This window comes from Octodon degus, unplaced genomic scaffold (assembly GCF_000260255.1).
Source record: "Octodon degus isolate 3935 unplaced genomic scaffold, OctDeg1.0 scaffold00125, whole genome shotgun sequence".
Classification (NCBI taxonomy): Eukaryota; Metazoa; Chordata; class Mammalia; order Rodentia; family Octodontidae; genus Octodon; species Octodon degus.
Window position 1 is genome coordinate 7481886 of NW_004524701.1, and position 12757 is coordinate 7494642.

The 12757-nt window shown below is 35.1% G+C and overlaps 1 protein-coding gene across 4 annotated transcripts in view; it reads left to right on the forward strand.

Annotated features, from left to right (window-relative positions):
- Positions 1–12757, forward strand: part of Rap1gds1 (Rap1 GTPase-GDP dissociation stimulator 1) — a 149668-nt gene that overhangs the window by 116697 nt on the left and 20214 nt on the right. For all 4 annotated transcript variants that reach the window (XM_004640637.3, XM_023700593.1, XM_023700592.1 and 1 more), the window contains 5 exons: positions 5502–5645; positions 6089–6220; positions 8106–8240; positions 8704–8829; positions 9660–9799. In XM_004640637.3, the coding sequence (XP_004640694.1) occupies positions 5502–5645; positions 6089–6220; positions 8106–8240; positions 8704–8829; positions 9660–9799 (677 nt within the window). The remainder of the gene's footprint in view (positions 1–5501; positions 5646–6088; positions 6221–8105; positions 8241–8703; positions 8830–9659; positions 9800–12757) is intronic.

Here is a 12757-nt window from a genome sequence, read left to right on the forward strand (position 1 = left end):
ATTTAAAAAAAAATAAAATAAAATAAAATAAAATATAGGAGATTTAAGATGCAGTATTTTATTAATTGCACTAAATGTATGTAGCCTGAATGTTTTTTATTGAAAGACCAGTTGTTAACAAATGAGAACATGTCAAATTAAAAAGCTTGTGCACAGTTTAAAAAAAAAAAACCCACCACGAGTAAAAAGACATTCTTCAGGGCAGCTACCCACTCGGGCCCCCCTTCTGTCCCTTTCTCAGACAGGAGCTTTCTTTCTCTCAATAAATATATTCTGCTCATTAAAAAAAAAAAAAAAAAAAAAAAAAAAAACGACAATTCTTCAGAATGGGGGGAAAAATTTGCCATCTGTACCTTATAGGCCTGATACCTAGAATATATAAAAACTCAAAAGCCCCAAAATAAAAGACCCAATCAAAACATGGGCAAGTTTAATGAGCTCGTATGGCAGAAGTAATACAAATGGCCTTAAACATAGGAAGAAATGTTCTCAACATTGCAGATCATTAGAGAAATGCAAATTAAAACAATGCTTAGGATCCATGTTACCCCAGAAATAGCCATCATTAAGATATCAAGTAATAATAACAAGTGGTATCACACTGGTAAGACCACAGGGAAAAGAAACCCTTCTCCATTGTTGGTGGGAATGGAAACTAATGCAGCCCATTTGGAAATCAGTATTAGAGATTCCTCAAAACATTGAAGCTAGAAATTTTATTTGATGCACCTATTCCTCTCAATACCTACTTAAAAGAGTTAAAGATATCACATCATAATGATCCATGTGTATCCGTGTTCAAAGTACCACAGGTCATAATAGTCAAATCTTGGAAGTGGCCTGCATGTCCATCAGTAGATTAATGGAGAGTGAAAATGTATTTATACAGAATGGAGTACTAATCTGGCATAAAGACAGATAAGTCATTGTAGGAAAATGGATGCAACTTGAGACCATAATATTAAGTGAAATAAACCAGACACACAAGCTTAAATAATACATGATTTCTCTTATATGAGAACCAAAGTATAAATAGCAAAATAAAAGATAGATCATAGGAAGTAGGGAGGTAGATCTTTCTCAAAGGAGAAGGGGATCAAGAGATGGAGGGAAAGGGGAGGGGGTAGAGAAGAGACTAAGATGTGTTATATACATGTACCAACTCTGCACAAAGAATGCATTCTTTACTACAAACAGGTAATAATAAAAAGGCTTAAATCCATTTTCTTAATATTGTCACTCAAATTTTTTATATCATATTTTCATCTGCTTGTTGTAGAAAGTACTGAAGACAAACTGAAATATCCCATTGTACTTATGGCTGTGTCATTTTCTCCTCACAGTTCTGAATGTATTTAATTCATACATTTTGGCGTAATGTGTAATTATTTAACCTTCCAAGTGAACAGGACTGAGCTGGGGAAATAGCTCAGTAGTATAAGCACCTGCCTGGCAAGCGCAAGGTCCTGAGTTCGATCCCCAGTACCAAAAATAAATAACCAAGTGAACAGGACCTTTTATTACTGTAATCTTCTTTTCCACATTCGCTTTCTATATCCCCTTCCTTTTATCTCATTTCCCTTCTAATAGACATATTTTAGAATCATTTATAAGTATTTATATTTTAGCAGATGAGTTTTGGTAGACATTTCAAGTTCAGACTGTCACCAAAATAATGTTAAAAAGAATGTGGTAGGACAGCTGGTCTTACTGGGTAACAATAACAAAACTTTATCCTGATAAAACTACTAACCAAAAAAAAGAGGGCCGGGGAGATGGCTCAGTGGAATACACGCTTCTCTGGCAAGTGCAGGGGCCTGAGTTCAATCCCCGGTTCAAAAAAAAAAAAAAAAAAAAAAAAAACTGTATTAAGTAAAAAAACAGTTTAATACCAGTTCAAGGATGACCAAGATTCTTGTTCACATATCCCAGGATATATTAGATTTTTAAAATATCACTACAAAATACTATGAAAGTATATTGTTTTTCAATAAACAGTACTGGGATTATGAGAAAAATCTAATTTGAGATATTCACACACACCATACTATATAAAAAAGTTAATTCAAAAAAAAAAAAAGTTAATTCCAGGTACATTACTAACCTGCGAAAATTAAAACCAGAAAATTTGTAAAAAAAAAAAAAAAAAAAAAAAGTGACCTTGAAATATAAAAAGTTTGCTTGGATCACAGAGCTCTTAGTTATAAAAGAAAGGTTAATAACTTTGATTACCTTAAAAGTAAAAACTTTCATTTCCAAAAGATACATTAAAAGTAAGAAGCCAGTAAGTGAGAAACTCCACACATATACCTGGGAAAAGGTTTGTAAATATGTAGAATATATAAACACTCCCACAAATTGTTAAGAAAAATAGAGAAAACCTAGTGGAAAAATGCGCACGCACACACAAAAGCACATACTTGACAAAAGAAATACACTCAGTTTCTTAGTAGACACTGTAACATAAAACCACTTACTGTATATCTAATGGAAAATCTTATAATACCAAGTATTAATGAGAGTATGGAACTGTCCTGAAATCTTGGTAGGAATATAAATTGGTGAAACTTAGATAAAAACATCTGAAGCTGGGACAGACTCAAATCAACCACATTCTGTACCCAGAAAACTATTTTCATGCTTTCCAGGAACCATTGCAGTTACTTTCAAAGCAGCATGATTTATGATAACAAGAAATCTGAACAAACTCATAAACTTGTAACTTAGAATGATCAATAAACTGGTGCAAGGGACCTGCCCCTTAGCTCAGTTCTTTGAGTGGCTGCTTCAACAAAGCAGTCAAGCTCAGGTTGCTGTGGTTCGATCCCTAGGTCTCAAACCTGCCCTGAAGGCATTCTGAGCCAGCCAAAAAATATATATAAAATAATAAATAAATAAACTGGTGCATTCATATAGTAGGAAAAATGGAAAGGAACAAAGACCGCTATAAACATTAGTGTGCATGAATCTTGATTTTTTCTTTTTGAGACTGGCTCTTGCTATGCAGTTCATTCTGACCTCAAATTCACTGTGTAGCCTTGGGTGGCCTCAGTGATCACCTGCCTTAGCTTCCCAGATGCAGGGATTACAGGCTTGTGCCACCTTGCCCAGTTCTGGTATGTATGAATCTTATAGTATGTGTAAGGGAAAAAGTCAGCATTGAAAATACATATGTAATCGGTTTCACATATGTAAAGTTTAAAAAGTTTAAAGCAATTTTTCAGTAGTGATTATTTTGGTGAAATGATAAAGGTGTCAGGGTCACTACCATGACAACTCGGGTATTAACAGAAGAATGCAGGGAGCTGTTTGTAATCTGGAATGCAAAGAGAGGCTTTCTGGATTATTAACAATGAATTTCTTGACCTCGTTTATGATGCATGGTAATTTGTTTCTTAATAATTGATTATACTTACTATTTATATTTTGTGCTCTTCTGCATTTTGGGGTATTCACCATTAAAAAAACTTTAATATACAAGCATATAATAAATACATAGACATTTACATGTACTTATCCAAATAGTAACAATAAATATAGATGACCTTGTACAAATTAGTGTTGATAAATGTGCTAAAGCTGTCTTCATTGCCAGAATGCCTTGCTCATTTTGATTAAAACAATTTATGCCTTTTAAATATATTTTGATTTATAGTGAAAATATGAGAAGAGAGATCTATGGTCTTTAATCTTAAGACATTCTACATTTTCTCAATGACAGATCTTACTCTGAGGAGAAAAAAAATTTTTTTTCATCTCATTTGGTGATTCTGTAAAATGAAAATTTTATTGTGATCTTCAGTTTTATTACCTATCCCGTACTTGTATATTTTGAAAATAAGTAATTTCTTTATTTGCATTCTCTACATCTTCATCTTTGTTTCATAATTTTGTTGTGAATAGAGTGACATGTTTGAAAACTTGTCTCAGGACTTAGTGGTTTTTCTTGGTATATAAAGGGTAGTAATTCTGACATATAGTGTAAGTAATATACATTGGGATTTGTATAGGTTAGGGGTTTTAGTATTTTCAAGGGGCTTGGTTGGGTTTGGAGACAAGATCACACTATGCAGTTCAGGCTGTCCTCAGACTCACTATGTAGCCCAGCCTGGCCTTGAACTCGTGATCTCCCTGTCTTAGTTTCCCATGTGTTGAGTTTATAGGCAAGCAATGCCATGCCTACTTAGTGGCTTTCAGTTTCTATCATGCTTCTAGTTCTTGCTTCTGTAACCAAGGAAACATCCTACTTTCAGAATAGCATTACAAAAAAAAAAAAAATACTTCAGGTTGAATATTCTGTGTAGTTTGAGATAATATTCAAAAGAAAATTAGTGGTCTTGCAGATAGTAAAACTCTAAATTTTTATTTATTAAAGTTGCCTAAAAGAAAAATACCTTTAAATGTGTATTTTTTGAAGTGTTTCTTCTGCCTACCAAATGATGAGGTACAACTACTGTTGTATATATATGCACAGTTTAATGTGTATACAGTTAACTGAGCTGGTATGGTGGATGGCACATGCCCCCTGTAATCTCAGCACTAGGGAGGCTGAGACGGAGGATCACCATGAATCTGAGCTGCATAGCAAGACCCTGTAAATAAATAAATGATTAAAAAAATAAAAATAAATTAAATTTAAAAACTCATCTTGGTAAAAAGCCTAAGCCCTTTTTAAAAACATGACTTTTAACATTCAGAAGGTTATAGATGAAGTATGCCAGAAAAATTAACATTTAGCCAAGCATGGTAGCACAAGCCTGTCATCACAGGGATCCCAAGAAACTGAATGAGAAAGAGCAAAAGTTATGCCCAGCAGGGTGTGGAAGCTCAGGCAAGAGGATCATTGAGAGTTTAAGAACAGCTCGGGCTAGAAAGTGAGCTTAGGCTAGCCTGAACTGCACAGCAAGACCCTGTCTCAAAAAGACAAAAAAAAATTCAGCCCATGCTGGGCAAATTAGCAAGACCTTGTTTCAAAATAAAAAAGGACTGAATATGTATATCAGTGTGAAGGTCCTGGTTTAGACCTTCAGTACCGTATACACACCTGGAAATTAAGATCTATACAAATATGAAGCTGTACATACTTAGGGTGTAGGTTGAAATTTACTAATAGCTCTTTATTTTTCTATAGTATTCAAGACCCCTCAGTAGAAGAACTTTAAATTTATATGACAAATATATATATTTAGGCATATATAATATGTAATCTAGCATTGGCTATCAATTTAAGTATAAGATCTAGAATAATACCAGAGTGATAGCAATTGCCTTTAGAGCTGAGAATTGGTTTGTTTAGCAGATGGAACACACATAAGGATAAATTTCCAGTGGAAAAAATGAGATACAATATTTGTATATTTAGGCTGCACTATTTTGTTTGAAACTCAAATCATTGAAGGTGATGTATCTAAGTCAAGCCTTTTCCTAATTACATAATGAATTGTTTGTACTAGACTTCGCATTTCATCTAAAATTTTGGTGGTTTTTTCTGTTGTTCGTAGATGCTATTAAACTACAGCTGGTTGAAGCAGGCCTGGTAGAGTGTCTACTAGAGATTGTTCAGCAGAAGGTAGATAGTGAGAAAGAGGATGACATTGCCGAACTCAAAACTGCTTCAGATCTAATGGTTTTATTACTTCTTGGAGGTGAGTTGTAATTTTTGTCAAAGAAAATGGTTGTCAAATTGTGTTTTGAGTTTCTTGTGTAGACACTAGAATAGGCATTTGTTTTCGTTTTCCTCTCCTCGTTGATGTGCTGATATTGAAACTCTTAAGCACAGCATGCAAAGAACTGGAGGCGGTGGATTAGTCTTTGCTGTCCTTCAATATTTGAAGGACAGCCATGTAGAAGAAACATTTGTAGCACCAGTTGGACCAAAGCTAGTTGGCAATTGAAATTTGTACTGGAAAACTTTTAAACTCTTATTATGTAGTCTCCACTAAAAGCTTTTGAAAAAGAAAACAGTTATTACTTTTCACATAATGAACTTAACTTGTGAGATGTGTAGTTCTCCTGTTGTATATTCATTTAGAAAAATGAATTTGTTACTCCTGATTAATATTTATCTCTTTGTTTGATTTACCTCCAGATGAATCCATGCAGAAACTATTTGAAGGGGGGAAAGGCAGTGTGTTCCAGAGAGTCCTTTCTTGGATTCCATCAAATAACCATCAGCTACAGCTTGCTGGAGCATTGGCAATTGCAAATTTTGCCAGAAATGGTAAATAAATTAACTCTCCCTTTGTAAATCAAAGGTTCTCCTTTTTCAAATTTTTTTATTTCCTGTCACATGTACTTAAGACAGTAATGGTTCAGAAAGGTGTGTGCTGCCTTCTTTTTCAGCAGTCTACAATAAATGTAGTGACTTTATTATTTAAAATTCTGGGAGTAAAGTAAATAAATGAATAAAATTCTGTAGTTTAAAGATCATGCATAGTGATCAAGAAGTGCTTCTTGAGGCCAGGGAGATGACTTGGTAGAATAAGTGCTTGCCTGGCAAGTGCAAGGGCCTGAGTTCAATCCCCGGTTCCACCAAAACAAAGTGTTTCTTTTCAATATTTTACACTACAGATCTTAGTAAATGTGAGTGCCATTTAATATATCTCTGATATGGGGGGGGGGTGTTCTTTGGCCTGGTGATTTTAATTTTACTTGAATAATCTGAGTATTCAACATAGGGTTATTGTGACACTCTTATATCCATAAAATTCAAGTATGAATAATCCTGTGGTTTAGAGTATTTGATTTTGTTTAATAACATTGCAGAAGCATAGACTTCTGTTCATTTATGAAATCTGTCACTCTTGCTATTCTAAAAACTCAAACTATTTTATCTAGCAAACATGAGTTATTTTTCTTTACAGCTTAATTCTGTTGTAATATGAGTGGCTGCTAAGTAGTACAGGTCAACTTTCCCTTATACAAAATCTGGGGACCAGAAATGTTTTCTGATTTGGGATATTTTTCAGATTTTGTAATATTTGTGTATACACATGAGATATCTTGGTGATAGGACCCAAGACTACACATAAAATTGATTTAAATAATTTCTTAAACTTTTTATGCCTGTAAGTTATTTTAGGCAGTATTTTTGCTGTGCCTGTGTTTTATAGATGTTTAAACACATGAGATCAGTTGTGAAACTTTCCAATTGAATTATGTCATCACTCCCCCTAATTTTTACTTTTGTTTTGAGACAAGGTCTCCTTGTATAGTGCAAGCTGACCTTGAACTTTCTTATGTAGACTAAGCTGGCCTCAAATTCATAGTGATCCTCTGCTTCAACCTTTCGAGTGCTGGGATTACAGGTGTGCACCATGACATCCAGCCTTAATTTGTACATTAGCACATTTCAGATTTTGGATTTTTTTTTAATTAGGATTGCTCAATCTGTACATTAAAATACTTATCCCATTTTTTTACTTTGTTTTTTGAGCATAATTCTGTAATCCTGAAGTTAAAACTGGCAAAATATTGGCAATTATTGAAGCTAAATGTGAGATAAATAATGGTTTGTTGTAATTCTCTGCTGTGAAAAATGAGTACCAGCCATGATAACAAAAGTTAAATGTCGGGCTGGTGAGATGGCTCAGTGGTCTAAAGCACCTACTTAAAACAAGCTTGGCAAAGCACAGGGACCGCGGTTCAATCCCCCAGCACCACATGCCAGCCAGCCCCGCCCCCTGGTGGGCTGAACTGCCCCCCCACACACACACACACATAAATAAATAAATAAAATTTTAAAAAAAAAAGTTAAATGTCACTAATATTGTCAGAACATGAGTATACTTCACTATAAGTGACAACTATTAGCAGACACTTTAAGCATGTAGTTTCTACTTCTGATACTATAATCAGAGTCAGACTACATGAGAGATTTTTCTGATCATTTTTTTGACTTTCAAAATTTTGTCTAAACATCTTCATAATTAGGCTTCTTAGGAGATGAAAAATCTATAAATCTGAGGGGAGAAATGGTTGGAATTCATTTTATTTCAATACAGCTCCATTTTCTCCTGTGTAGGTTGTGAGTAGGTGCAGTATCAGTTCTATAAAGTCTTTCTAGATATTTTTAAAGAGGAATAAAGTTGTTTTGTTTTCTTCAGATGGAAATTGCATTCATATGGTAGACGGTGGAATTGTAGAAAAATTAATGGACTTACTGGATAGACATGTGGAAGACGGAAATGTAACTGTACAGCATGCAGCCCTGAGTGCCCTCAGGAATCTAGCCATTCCAGGTAAGATGTAAAAATAGGAGGGAACTCTGTGAAAAATAAAATCTATCATTGGGAGATATTCTTTGTCATTTGTGGACCTTTCTGAATCAAGAAGAGGGCAAAACCAGTAGTCTTCACATTGGCGATTGTAACAGTAATATTGTGTATTTATGTCTCTAACTGATAAAGGATAACTATAAGGAAAATGATTTTTTAAAGTTAAGGAATATGCTTTTTGTAAGTAAGTCAGCAGTTTCATTTTCTTAAATTATGTATGTAATTGTTCTGAGATTAGGCTAAAAAATATGTTACACTTCTATAGAAAAATCAGATAACATAGATACACCACCAATCCCTTTCTTAAAATTTACAGATAAATAACAGGAATTTTTTCTGCATAGAAAAATAGACAGTAAATGTTTGTTGAATTAAATATTTGTCATCCAAGAATTCTGACACCATTTTAACAATGATCTCTTTCTAGTTGTAAATAAAGCAAAAATGTTATCTGCTGGGGTCACAGAGACGGTTTTGAAGTTTCTTAAATCTGAAATGCCTCCTGTTCAGTTCAAACTTTTGGGAACACTAAGAATGTTAATAGATGCACAAGGTAAAAGAAATGCTTTTTCAAGTTGCATTAATGTGTATGATACTGATCATCTGCCTTTGAGTAAAAAAAAGACTTGATTTTTAGCATTCAGAGTAATATAATCATAAAATTAAATGGCAAATAAAAGTTAAGAGGTATTGGTTTTAGAATGGTAGTCATTCATTCTCTGGCTTCTTCTAGCTGACTTTAAGTGGAAATTATACTGTATCTCTATTCATACAGATAATCCAGGCTTTAAATTGATTTATTATTGATTCCTCAGGCTTTCTGTGTTTTTGTTTCCCATACTCAGTATTTACTGTGTCTTCAGAAATCAGTAGCAGTCAAAATTTTTAAAGTTTTGGGAAAGCAGTTTTCTGTTCACGGAAGCAATAATGAAAATCATGTTAGGAATTGTTTATTTAGCTGTTCCTAAATTCTAAAACCCCCTATATTGATTGCTTGGAGTCTGTTTTTGTTTGTTTGTTTTGTTTAGTTTTGTTTTTTGTGGTACCAGGGATTGAACTCAGGACCATGCGCTTGCTAGGGAGGCATGTATGCCACTTAGCTTTCTCCCTGGCCCTAGAGTCTGTTTAAAAATCCTTTGTTACAGTCTGGCATAGTACTAACAGAATACCACTATAAAGTCATTTATTTTTATATTTTGTATGAAAGCTTTCAACTTAATAGAAAAAGCCAATATGTATTAGAGAATATTTGCAGTTTCTGCTTTAATAAAATTACTGTGCTGTGTTTTGGGATATAAATTTTTTCACATTCTTAACATCTTTAACTGTTCTTTCAGATGATTGACTGTTAGTGATTTCTTTTGTTTGCCTTCTTTCCTACAGCAGAAGCTGCTGAACAACTGGGGAAGAATGTTAAATTAGTGGAGCGGTTAGTGGAGTGGTGTGAAGCCAAAGATCATGCTGGTGTGATGGGAGAGTCGAACAGACTGCTGTCTGCTCTCATCCGACACAGTAAATCAAAAGTAAGTTTCAGAGAAAACTGACCACACAACATCACAGTGGCCAGCATTGTACGTTCTACAGCATGAGCTTTCATTTTTATGTGTCTTATAGTAGTACACTAATCAAACATTCAGAGAAAAAGTGAAGAGGGAGCTTTTAAAATTTAGTTTTATTCCATCATAGTTCAGAATAAGGTGTTGGTTGGGTATGGTGGCTTGTACCTGTAATCTCAGCCCTTAGGAGGCTGAGGCAGGAGGATCACAAGTTTGAGGCCAGACGGGGCTGCTTGTACTACATAGCAAGACATTATCTCTGAAAAAACTGAAAGTTTTTTAGGGAAATCTTTAGACTACAACAGAGATGGGTTCACATTTTATGTCTATCATTTAAATGACCCAATGTCATCACATCAGGTATATTAATATATAAAAACTCAGGTAATACCTACCTGTGAGTATTGTGAGAATTTAGTAAAGTCGTGTCTACCAAGTGGCCCAGCTGATACCAGGGACATAGGAAATGTTCACTAAATGGAGGTTGCTGTTGCTCCTGGCATTGTTTTATTTTCATCACCACCACTATTACAATCATCAAATATCTCTGTGTTCTAGGTACTAACTCTTCCAGCTGTTGGTAGTAAGAAATTAAATGCAACTTAGCTGGTTTATGATACCTAGTGTGTCAGCCCTGGGCATGGTGAATGAACAGAGGAGGATGTTTTAATGATCACATAGGTGGGACTGCAGTCCAAAAACTCAGCAGTTTGTTTACTATGTATATGAGTATTCTTACACTGCTTTCTAAAATGAACCTTTTGATTGTTGTATTTATTATACAGATGCAATAGTGATTGTATATGAGAAAAAAGTCATTTTAGAATTCAAATTATTATTTATAGAACAGATAAAAAGATGTCAAGAGAAGAGAAAAAAGTAAAGGTATTCCCTTAACTTGCTTAGGTCTGTTTCATATAAATAATACACTTCACCATCATAGCTGTTCTAGCCAGCTTACCTCAGGAATATTCCCATCAGTATAATGCTATATCTTGAGATCATCTGCTGGGGAAAGATTCTCATTACCTGTCTCACCCAGAACAGCCCAAGAACCTGTGTATTCTCATTAACACCAACACAGGATCAAGGAGTGAGTAAGCAAGATGGCAGGTGTCAAGAAAGAATGACACAGTGATCCCATTCCATCAGAACTTTTCTCAGGCCCTTTTGTTCAGTTTAATGGTTAATATTAGGTTCTTACTGTATAAATACTAAAATGCTATTTTAATGAATTGTCTCATGAGGATCTAAACACAGAAAGAACTAACAGAGTGTAGCATTAAAGCCACATACCCTGTTTATTAGGTATAAACAGAGAGAGACTGACCACTGCTGCGTGGATGGCCAGGCAGTATCACAGAAACAGTAGTCTTACAGGTTAACTGGGAATCTGAGGAAGAAAAGGAAAAGAAAGTAGTAGGGGAGGGCATTTTCAAGTAAACAGGACGTGTACAAAAGCACAAAGATAAACTGTATAGTGTAGAAGGAAACTGCAAATGCAGCAGTGTTACTCGAGCATGCAGTGGGAATGTGTAGAGACAGTGGCCAGAGAAGGTGAGAATTGGAGACTAAAATGAGTAGTATGCTAAGTGAATGTATGTCATTTTGCTTCTAAGGAGAAATGGAGCTTTTAAAGGAATTTAACCAGCAGAGTGCCATCATTTGATTTTTATTTACAAAGATGACTGTAGAATTTGATGGAAACAAGAGTTTGTAAGTTAGCAAAAAAATATCCATGAGAGATGATGAGCATCTGAATTAAAATGGTTTCAGGTTGAATAATTTGAAATTGTTGATACTGGTTAACAGTTTTTGTCACACTCAGATTTCACTGTTTCATTTCATGATTCACCTGTAAAGTAGCAGTGGAAAGAAGGAGGAGGACTTGAGAAAGGGCCACAGAGGCTTCCAGGAAGATGTGGTCTTTTTTTTAATCATTCAATCATTCATTCAATCATTCATTCATTCATTCATTCATTCATTCATTTGGTACAGGGTCTCGCTACACAGCCCAGACTCATAGTGATCCTTCTGTCTCACCCTCCACAGCACTGGAATTACAGGTGTGTGCCACCATGTCCAGTTTCGGTGGCCAGCTTAGCACATGGGGCTGGCACTGCAGTGCCAGGGATCAGACTTGGGTGCTTGAACTTGCCAGGCAGGCACTTAGATAGCCAAGCTATCTCTTCAGCCAAAGATGTGGTCTTACAGATTAATTCTGGGTTCGGTCTTGGCCCCAGCTTAGGTTGTGCTATTTGTCAACATAAGACACAAAAGGAAGAAGTGCAGCTAACACTCGCTTACTTGTTTACATCCAGTTCCTTCTCCCATGCTTTTTGGAGGGTTTTATCTCTAAAATTCCTTTAGTCTTTGAATCCTTTTGCTCCGTTTCGTGAGTATTCCCACCAGTAGCGTAGAGTGCAGGCAAGTCATACCTCTTAATACATTATAAATAAGAGAAACACACTCCTTGCCTCTGAGTTTGGAACTCTTAGATAAAATTCCTATTACACATGATAGTAAGAATAACACAGTCACAGTTAATTTATTATGAGCATACATTATCGATACAACCAATCCATTAGTGAACACAATAATGTGTTCACAGGAATATTCATCTCAACTTTTTAAATAACAGTATTTTGGAGCCAGAACAATTCAAATGCTATAATATTAGGTTGAAATTTGAAGACTTTTACAGCATTGGTTTTTGTTTGTTTGTTCTGTCTTTTTGAGACTGGCTATTTCTGCAGCTCAGGCTGACCTGAGCTCACTTTGTAGTCCAGGCTGGTCCCAAACTTGGAACAGTCCTCCTGCCTCAGCCTCCTGAGTGCCGAGATTACCACACCTGGCTGTGAATTTCATGTGTTATTGATTTCCCTTGCTCTCATCTAACCTTGTACGGCCCCACTAAAAAAAAAA